General features: G+C 38.0%; 1 protein-coding gene across 1 annotated transcript; it reads right to left on the bottom strand.

The window, feature by feature from the left end:
* Positions 1–49: 49 nt before the first annotated feature.
* LOC103708068 (uncharacterized) lies at positions 50–9159 on the bottom strand. The gene is made up of 4 exons (XM_008792836.5): positions 8188–9159; positions 7981–8031; positions 7761–7833; positions 50–438 (listed from the first exon to the last, which is right to left on the bottom strand). The coding sequence occupies exons 1-4, from the start codon at positions 8841–8843 to the stop codon at positions 283–285; spliced, it is 936 nt and encodes a 311-aa protein (XP_008791058.4). The 5' UTR covers positions 8844–9159; the 3' UTR covers positions 50–282.
* Positions 9160–11194: the final 2035 nt, after the last annotated feature.

Raw genomic sequence — 11194 nt, 5'->3', positions numbered from 1 at the left:
AACATCTGATCATGGATCCAATGAGCAGAAGAAAAGATGCAAGGAGGGATAAAAGTAACAGCAGGAACTGAAATTAGTGAGTTAAAAGCGGAAGAATTATCAAGCCAAGATGGCTTGGAAATACACTGCTGATGTTGTCTCTCCCAAAAATTGTGGTATTTCCAAGCTATTTCTCAATGAATTAGATGACAAAGAACAAAACAGAACGCATGAACCAAAGTTAAGAACAAGAAAAAGAATTCAGTGGAGTGCTTAATTTATACACGAGATCGATGCAGAAATCTACGCACTTCTACCATACTCCAAGGTCATCACATGATTTGTGCTCGGCGAGTCCGGTAGTAATCTCACTGCCTCCCCTAAGCACCATATGCTATCTCGAACATGTTGTAAACTCAAGTAGGGAAGAAGCAATTGTCCTCTACATGTAATCTCTACCTGTTTTGGCACATGAAACCATAAGTTTATATGTCCTTCATCACATAATTCTCTATTATTCTATCATGATTGGCTATAACCACAATTAGATTAGAAGCTAAGCAACTTTGTACCATTGAGCAAAATCATTGGAGTTTCTAGCTAATATATGACATGAACATAACAATATCTAGGCCCCTCCATGAGAGAATGATTGAGATAAGGTATCTTCGAAGTCATCTCAAGGCTAATAGTCTAAAGTACAGTACATGTTGGGTCAAATGCAAGTGATGTGTGATAATGATGTTGGATCTTTCCGCTAATGGACAGCACAGGCAGGTGCCTGTCTATAAACTAATGAAATCTATGTACTATCTAAGTTGCCCAAAAGAAAATTTAAATGCAGACCACGTCAGCACTAGGGCCAACAGGGACAGCTAGGCATCATAGAGGTAGCATCCTAATGCAGGTATATAATGTAAACATAATACCTTCAAAACAATGAGCACAAATGCAAATTTTTTTTTTTTTTTTAGCCTATAGATTAACTAGGGATCGATCAAAACATGCTTAGAAATACCCAGTCTTACTTTGAATTAAAAAAAGAGAGAAGATAACGAATGTTATATTTGATAAATAAATTCATGTAATAAAATATTTTAACAATCAATCACTTCTTGCTGCTTAGACAAAAAGGCGAGTTTAATTTATGTTGGAGTTAGCCATCAAGGATAAGATGGATATGGCAGGGACTAATAGAGGGATTACCTCTTTGTAGTCTCAAAAAATATACATAAAAAAGAAATCCATGCAAATAGACCAATTGATCGAAAGGTACTATTACTAAATTGCTAATCTATTCTTACCGCAAAAAAAAGCTAATTTATAAATTATATTGCTAGTGAAAAAATGAGGTTATTTTTATTATTAGAGAGGGAGGTGAAGGGGGGCGGCCACAGCATAACGTCTACTTTACCCCATGACTTTGCTTTACTCCATGGGAAGAGATTCTCGCACCATGGACGTCACGTAACTCGGCCATCCTTGCCTTCCTTTCACCGGGCAGCGGTCAGCCGGCACAAAGTAGAAAGTTAGAGGGAAACGGAACCTGCCCGTCCCACCACCATTGCTGCCCGCCCTTCATTATTACGAGAACCCCACCTCCCCTTGCCTTTTCCTCAACTGACAAAAGCCTTTATTCATATGTCTCTAGAACCATCCAAAAACTTTATGACTAGCTTCACTCATACAAATATATATATGTATATAATAACATACATAACAAAAAGGTTTCATGCATGAGAAAACGTAGATTGGACCTCTCTTATTTCCAAATTTTGGAACATCACATACAACTCAAATTCAATTCAATTCAAACCCAAGGTTTAGGTCTAGTAGATGTATCCTTGACTTGTCTTACCCTTGTTTGCATGTAAACTTGAACCTAAGGAGTACAAAATGTCTCATGAGACACTATACATATAAATTTAGATATTACATGGAGGAGTTAGATATAGAAGAATTAAACAAGTTCTAATTATGCATGCATAATATATAGATATGTTAATAATTTATGGCCATTTATATGTTTTGTGACACAATGAGTAGTTAGTTCACCCGGTAAACTAATGTAGATTATGCATTTATACATATGCATTTATTTAATAATATGAGTTGCACCAACGTCCAGCTTGTACGACCTACATTTATACATATTATTAGTATTGAATTATTAAAACTTTTCAGGGGAGGAGGGAGAGAGAGAGAGAGAGAGAGAGAGAGAGAGAGAGAGAGAATAAAAGGTGGCAGATCCAAGAGGCACGCCGAGGAACCGGCAAGATATTTACAGAATCCCATCCTTCTCCCCACCATTTCCCATCTTCCTGTTGGCCTCCTTGCCTAACATCACGCTTCACAATAAAATTGCATGCACGTCTCCCTCACGTTGCCTCTTTTCTATGCAAAATCCAACTCCGCTTATCGTAGACGCCAAAACAACTCAATATTATCCCTCACTACAGGGGAGAGAGAGAGAGAGTGGTTTCAGAGGTAAGCAAAAATAAATTGTGGGAATCCTCCAGCCCTCCTTTTCTTTAGGCCTCGAAGGGCCCCAATGGATTATTCCTTTCATGAACAGAGATAAAACCATAGTTTATAGGTGAAGGGAAGTGATCCATGATTTGCTTTAGTCCATGTTTTGATGCTTTCCTCTTCGCCAACTTGGAATGATTCTGTTTGTAGTTATATAGCTTCCATCCCATGCATTGTCTTCCCTCAAAAGCCTATAATATGTAAACATCTACCGTCTCTGGATGGGATGACGGGGTCTTAAATATTTCAACAAAGTGCACCACTTATAAGCCATGGATGGGTCCAATATCCACAATCTTAGGCTTTCAAGGTGAAGACATGGCCTCGGTTTGCTATCAAGAGGCTGAGGTGAAACCCGCGAAAGCATGACGATGGACGGGTCTAGCTCATATATATACGCGTGCAAAGGTCCACGTGTTTTAGTTTCTTTCCTAAGATTGGGTTTTCTTTGGACATATGTGTTGTCACTTAGGCCACAATCAAGGTCGAGTGTGTTATAGATAATTGGTCTATAGATAATGCCTAATTATCAAATAAAGGTTGCAAAATTAGTTCAAGGACTTCATTCCATGCATGTAATGACCAACCATGAAGAATATCTAGCTCTATATATAGTTAGCATCCTAATTCAATAACATTTAGTTCTCATCAACCGACAATAATGACATGCTCACAGGAGTAGTATATATGCAGATCAAAACAAGTATAACAAGAAAATACAACCAATTTGAAACACCATCATTCTGTGCTGTCAACCACAGGATGGAATGTTTGAATGCTTGGATATCAATAGTTAAAAGAGAAGAAATTGTATGTTATGAAAGTCTAACTCTAATCATGAAGTCCTCTAGACTAGAGAGATGACATGCATGAAGAAGGTGTATTTGGTTGTTAAAGTAATCCATATTGTACCCTTAATCATGCATGAAGAAGTTGACTTTCGAAATAAAAGTTGCACTACAGGAATATTGTATGGTAGAAGGTATGATAAGTATATATAGCATATGCTTTATATTATATTACGTGTTTACAGTTCATTATGATCATAAATTTAGTGATGAATGTTTTAGGTGGGAATATAGTAAGGCAAGAGGAATGATGGGCAGCATGTTGTCTATATAAAACGGCATGTTAACAGTTCATTAAGAGCGTATAGTCAGTACTGCATGCATGCTTTATGTAAGGGAAGAACAACTAGTGATAAACTATTCTAAAGAAAGAATGTAGTTGTCCACTTATCTGCTTTGAGGTTGAAGGTGGCTCCTAGAAATAAAGGGTGGTATAAGATCGCATTCTGTAGTGCAGGAGAGGCATCACCTCTTCCATTGGTAAAACTAATATTAGGACTTGAAGCAATTATAGTGAGACAGGAAAAATCACCACTACTCGATGCTTATTGGGAAATTTTAAGACAGATAAAAACCTAAATCTGTACTGATTTGATCTACATTTGAAGACCTTGTTAAGCAACTGTACCTATTCATGAAACTCTAGTATATAGAAGTGCAGTTACTTATGACTTTCAAAAAAAGAAGTTCAGTTATTTATACATAGCTTGTATAAATAACCAAACCACTTTTTGCATATAATCCACAATATGTGTTCAAATAATCAAAGGAAAAGAAAGGAGAATAAAGTTGGTTTTGTAGATTAAGTGCTAAAATTATTAGGAACATGAAAGTGGGAAAAAAAAATAGTAAGGGTTATTATTTTCCATAATTTACAGAAAGAATAATTCTTTAAAAATAATGCAACTTTGAACAATGTCTATAAAGACAAAATAGATATCATCATCCCTGAGCAAATTTATAGTTTCTACGGCATGTTTCTAAGAAGGCTAATACTGTATAATATGTGTATATGAAGGTTTTCAATATTTTATATCAAAAAAAAAGTTTTCAATATTTGAAATTCATAACTTTGACATTTTTTTTCTTAAACTAAAAATTTTCAATTCAAGGAGTTGATACATTTTAAAAGTGTTGGATTGTGCAAAACAGGAGGTTCAAAAATGGAAAAACTTAAAAAATAAGAAGAAAGATATTATAAGTTGGTAAAATTCTAGCTACTTGTAGAAGTAGATTTTTTTTTTCTTCTTTTTGAGGGATAACAGTGCTATGTACCAAAATTTTACTAAAATAAATAAAGGATTGCAAAGCCAAAGAGAACATACAGAAGAAAGAAAGAAGTTTTGCAAGGGGTGGGGGGAAGAAAAATATCAATAAATTAGAAGTCTCTGGTTTCATAATTTTGGGGTTTTCACAAAATTTCATTGCAGAACCAACAATACTAGTATAATAAAGTCTCAAATAGCAAGCAAAATCACAAAATATCATGATCCTAGGTCTTTACTTATATAGTAAGAACTTCACCATCGATCTTTCACACTCCAAACAGAATATATTAATAAATGATACAAAGCGGCTAAATTTTACTAGTGAAGGAACATTTGTAGCAGTTACCATGCGTGAATTTATATATATAAGAAAAATTCTAATAATGCAGTAATTTATATAGCACACATATTTACTGCTACTCTTTCTAGGAATTTCCATAACCAATACTTTCAGCTGAACTTTAGATGCATAATAGCAAGTAGAAAACACAAGAAATGAGGGTGACTTCAATTTTGTTAATGGTTAATTACCTTTCAAGATATCACAAAAAAGATAGGCAAAGTTTTAGTTTATTTGGAATGCATATAACAAACACATTCTATTGCATTTTGCATGTTTGAGCGAACGACTTATAATTTTCAGAACCAATCTTCCACCCATGAAAAATATAGAAAAAGAACAACCAAAAATATGAGAAAGCAGTTCAGTTTGATAATAAAAAACAAAATAATAATAATAATAATAATAAAAGAAATAAATTAGAATGGATACTAATGCTTTCTAGGGAGTAATTAGTTAACACCTATGTATAATCATTATATAATTAATTTGCTAGCTATGCTATGATTTGGATTTCATATCTCGATAAGAGATCTTTGGATTGCATTATTATCCTTCAATTTACCATTTTATTTAGCCGTCAATTAAAACCAGTTCTTATTCGTAATACCATGTAAAAACTTATCGGTAAGAACTATAAGTCGATATAATGTTTAATTCCAGTTTCTTCAATTATTGGTAAATGAATGCTGATTTAGGAGAGAACTGTCCAATGCCACATTATTCTGTTAATAATTCTAAAATTTCTAATAAATATGTTGTGAGTAAAATTGCCAAGATTTTTTACAACAAAATATATGCAAAATCATTAGGCTTTATTTACTAAGTCTCTACGTTATTATGCTTTTCTGTTATTTTCCTTTGGGCTCTTTACTTTTCTTTCATGATAAAACACAGCAGTGATCAACTGCATCCCAACCTAAACATCTGCCCTATCAATTAATGGGTAGGGTTTTTTTCTGAATCCATCATCCTGGATGAATTTCTCAAAAAACCAAAAAGAAACAAAAGAAAGCAATATATATATATATATATATATATATATATATATATATATATATATATATATATATATATATATATATATAAAAGAGAATCAAACTTCATAACATACGTATTCTCTAGATATGCTTAACCAAGATAAATCTGCAACAAGGAATGATAGATAAAGAGATGGCAAGATAATAATGTTCGGGAAAAATGTGTTCATAGTAAGTGAAGTAGAATAATTATAAAGTTGGTGACACAAAAAAAGGGGGGTTATAGAGTGAGAAAGGTGATAGAAAGTAAAAAAGGCTTGGAAATCTCAGCTGGCAAATCAAGAAGATAATTAAGCAACCATATATAAAATAAAACCCACTGAAAGCAGCCCTCTTTCCTCTTTCATTCTTTCATATCCCATTGTAAGATGAAATTAACACGTAGATGATCGGCACTAATCATACAAAAAATAATCCCTCTTTTATGTTGTCGCCGATAACGAGTACTAAATTGGATCAATGTCTAGAATTCCACAGCTCACCTCAAAACCAATGAAGAGGGAGCACATGTGATTTTCTTTCTTTCTTTCTTTTGATTCTTTTGAGTAGAATGGTGTATGTGAAATATTTTGGCAAACTACAATGTCCAGTTCCGACTCACCCAGAATGAATGGACATAACCTCTTTGTCTGTTTCTTCAAATAAAAAGAAACAACCCTCTTTGTCTGAAGTTATTCCCTATGAGGAGAGCTTAAATGTACAATAAACGCTTGAGCAGGAGAACTGCTTACAATCTATATGAGAAACTCGGAAGCTCCTTACGGCTTTGCTCCATTAAGATTTAGCAAAGACACCTGCATTGCCCTACGCACTCACAACTCAAAAAGCCTAACAAGTGCACAAACAAGCAAAGTCTAAATCATTATAAGAACACGGATGAGATATCTTTTATTTATGGCGAGAGAGGTTTTCCACAAGGACTCCAACCTATAGGTGGCTTCATGTTTAGATGGTGCATTGCTTTCAGCAAAGGTAGGTGAAATAATGGCTCTTAAGGTTGTCTCAAGCACCCAACTAGGAACAAGGACAGTAGTGTCCATAAAACTCTTTTAAACTTCGTCGAATGGATACGAAATAGCCATTGCTCCTCATATCGTCTTTCCCTTTGGTTTATTAGAGGCCTAGCATGCTGAGCTTCTTATGGCTCTCTTACTCCTGAAAAACCTGCAAGACGGCTCTTTTTTATATGGTATGTCGAGCCTACAAATAGAAAGTTACTTTGCCATGATGGGTCATGAGCCCTAGGGTTTTTACAGCCCACTTCAAACATTGAGAACATAAAATGTGCACTTAAAACCCCGTCTCCACCTAATAAACCTAGAACGACCACTGATAACTAACCATCTACCCAACCCCAAGGCAGATCCAAAACGAGCTCAGGAAGCCCTAATCATGGTGAGGGCAATGATGTGCCACTCAGACACTCACATCCCACCTGCAACAAGTTACTACAAAAGCTAGCATCCCACATCTAAGGTACCCTTTTTTAGCTCCCAAGTTCCTTTCACCATCCCAACCCCAACCATTGGGATTGCACAAAAGATGCCAATAGACCCATGTATAAGTCGGCCTCATGGTGGTCTTGCTCTTGTGATATTCTTACGTTGATCCTTGTTGGTAATCTTCACAATAATCCAACAAGGCTACAATTATCTAAAACCATGCATTCCATGCCAAAAAATAAGGAGCAACAAACTAAATCAAGATAAATATAATCTCACTCAAGCTAAAAGGGAGCTGTAATTATTAAGTGCACCTCTGATTCGTCCTCCAGTCCCAGCTTGTTCACCAAGTACTTCATCAACAGCCCAACTGTCATCCTCCCGTCCCTGTAAATATATTTTTTCAAGAAAAAATATATATTTGAGCAAGGCTATGGACTCATCTCAAGCCAAAGAAGAGATAAAAGAGAAGAGAGTAATCATAGTAGATAATTATTCTACTGAGAAAGAATCATGGGGAGATAGTGATGGTACTTAATCCTCAAGTAGCTCTTTGGTATCTGAGGCAAAAAAGGCTCTCTTCCCCTGCATTAAAACCCCAAAAAAAACCACATATGTGAACAAAGCTAAATGAAATAAAGTAAAGGAATTCAAAGAAAGAACTATTGCCCAATCAAATATATAGGCAAGAACAGGGGAAAAGAATTTGAAATATCAAAGGAATTATTCGCTCTAACTCACTGGTTTTGTGCCGCCTGGAGCACGAACCAGATGCCGGTCTGTGGCCTCTGCGGCGGGCTGACGACCCTGATGTCGGCCCGAATCTCGCCACCCGCCACCAACGGACTCGAACTCCCCGCCGGGCACATGAATTGCCGGGCCACAAACTCCGGCATCATCGGCGGCACTCTCGAGCTGCTCCCCATCGCGGGTCCGCTACTCCAGAACCCCCAAGGCGGTGGCGGCGGCGGCGTTGCCTCCTGCCAGCAGTAACTCAGCCCTTGGTGCGGCGCCAGCCACGGCAGCACCGGCACCATGACGGAAGGCGTCCCCGCCGTCAACGGGCGAGCAATGGCACGGGGATCGGATGGCGAAGGCGACGACGAAGACGACGGTCTTTCGGTGAACAGCTCGAGCTCGGTCGCTCCTTGCCGGCGGCGCGAGGGAGTCGTCGGCGGCCCGAGTCCTAGTTGGAGCCAGTTTTTGGAGCTGCTGCTGGTCTCCGCCACCTCTTCGTCATCGTCGTGGTTGTCATCGTTGGGTCCGCGGGTCGGGGCTTGGGAGGGCTCTTCGGCCATCGGATTGGATCTCAAGGAAGGGGTTTTGTGCTCGAAATCGGAGCAACAGCCTCCATAGCTGTCGTAGTGCCGGCGGAGCAGGTTCCGAGCCGGGACCATCGTCTCATACCATGGTCCCCGCCGTCCAACTTTCACCAGCTCTTTCTCAACAAATCTAAGGCTGATATAAATACAAATCCCAGCAATAGTAGTAGCAGTAGTAGAAGTAGAACAAGAACAAGAACAAGTTCATGGAGAGGAGGAGGCTAAGAGAGGGTGAGCCGAAAGCTATCAAGGAAAGGGAAGGGAAGGGAGGACAAACAGAGGGAGGGGGAGAAAGGCTTTTGGATCTCACTTTCCATCAATTCCTCTCCTCTGGAAGCTTGTGGAGATCAAATAGTTTTCTTTCAGGCAGATGACAGACTGAAATGAAGAGAGAAGGGATGGTGAGGAGAGTTATATATTTATATCTTTATATATTATATATTAAATATATACTTTCTTTACAAACATAAAACATATATAACATATTTATTTTATTGGATTTATTACATCTTTTTTTTATTTTAAATGATGATGACAATAAAATAGGAGGAGGGTGGTGTCTACGTGGGAGGTCATGGGGGAGGGGAGGGGAGCGGATTCCGAGGAAGCCCATGGGAGTTTGGCGTATTTACGTACGTGTCCTGCGACGGAGGCACGCGGGCCGAGGCCGGTTGGTTCATCATTGCGATGGGTTTTTTTAATTATTTTTAAAGATGGATAAAAACCGGACCGGACGGTCCGGACGGTCCGGACGGGGGTTTGGTGCGGGTCTTGGGAAGGGAGGAGTGGGGTTGGATCGGACGGCGGAGAAGGGTAGATCACATGAATTTGACGGGACTAGAGGATCAAATCGAATCCGTGGGGTTTGATTTGACGGTGCGAGAGAAGCCTGAGAGCGCGTGCTCCCCACGGCCGCTGCCACCACGTAACGCCATCATCAATTGAGTTTATGCTGTTAGGCAAAGAAGATCAAGTTTCTACATGATCTCTACTTCAAAACTAATTTAATTACACAAAAGTTGTAATTCAAAACAAAATACATGATGTTGCTCAAAACTAAAACAAAGTGCATGATATTGATATTTGAAAATTATGTTTTATTTTCCTGCTTATCAATACAGTGCACTAGGGCCAAAACCATGAGCAATAGTTATTATTTGTTTCCATTTTAACCTTGCATTATGATTTATGAGAAATAAAAATAATGGTTTTTATAACAATAATAGAGTCAGGTAGAACAAAATGTAATGGTAAAATAGCTAGAAAGTGCCAACTGGTTTAATTGATAACAATGATTTTGGTTCAAAAATCATGTCCTTATCTGATTTTTGCCGAACTTTCACCTTTTTCTGTTGTAAAGGGTGCCAACCGGTGAGACGAAGATGTAAGTGGATTAAAATCCTAAAGCTCTCTCAATGACAACTATTCATGTTTGATAGTAATTTGTTCTTAATTTAGGCCCTACTAGTGTTTCATTTCTTTTGAACATTGTATTTCTTCTCATCCATATGTGTTTTTTTGGTAAAATGTCATCCATGTGTTTGATATTGAGGAAGTAACTATGATCGCAATATGTGCAGCCTGAATTGGTTCCTATATATTCATCAATTATATCTAATATAGGTCTATAGTGAATATTGTTGCATTTCTCTCCAAAAGTTAGGAAGGTTAATAATGGGATTTGCTTTCTGAAAGGAAAACAAAAGAAAAAAGATGTGAGAAACAATCAGGCTCGTGCAATGAAGTCGAATTTTGTAGAATCTAGCAAAGTAAGTACCGTCAAAAAATAGTACTATGAAATAACACTATTGGTTTTAGTGCAAATAGATTTGAGGGTGAATTAATGGTTATAAACTAGTGATGGATGGTTTGCAGGGCTGGAATAGGGTTGGGCCAGGGCACGACCCTACTTGAGCCTAATCCGAATTTTTTTTTGAGCTTTAGGTTAGGCTTCGGTGTAATTTTTTTTTCAAAACCATAGCTCAAGCCCAGCCAGAAATTAGTTCAGGTTGAAACCCTAACTACCATTGTTGTCTCCACCTCTAAGAGGCTGAGATTAGAAAGAGAAGAGAGAAGAAAAGAGAGGGAGAGAGGGGCCCCCAACTATCGCTAATGGCTCCTCATTGGCGGTGCCACCACAACCATTGCCAGATCTCAACGGTGCCTACGTCATCAAGATATGTCGTACTGCCATCTTGTCCCCCACTTCCCAACTCAATCAAACTGCCCTCTCCATTGCTACCTTCGACACATTCAACGCTTTCCACTCCTACCTTGATGACTTTCTCTCCTCTTCTCTTGACCTCTCTTCCGACCGACTTTGCTCCCATGCCATCATCATCTTTGGCCAAGCTAGCATGCTTGTTGATGCTATCTACACCTTCAAGGCCTCTAACTACCTTCCATCCAATCTCTCAGCACCCTCC

The sequence above is a fragment of the Phoenix dactylifera genome, chromosome 4 (assembly GCF_051530095.1).
Source record: "Phoenix dactylifera cultivar Ajwa chromosome 4, Ajwa_hap1_PhDact_Kaust_v1.1, whole genome shotgun sequence".
Classification (NCBI taxonomy): domain Eukaryota; kingdom Viridiplantae; phylum Streptophyta; class Magnoliopsida; order Arecales; family Arecaceae; genus Phoenix; species Phoenix dactylifera.
The sequence above is the reverse complement of the archived record's forward strand: the minus strand, read 5'-3'. Positions and strand labels throughout refer to the sequence as shown.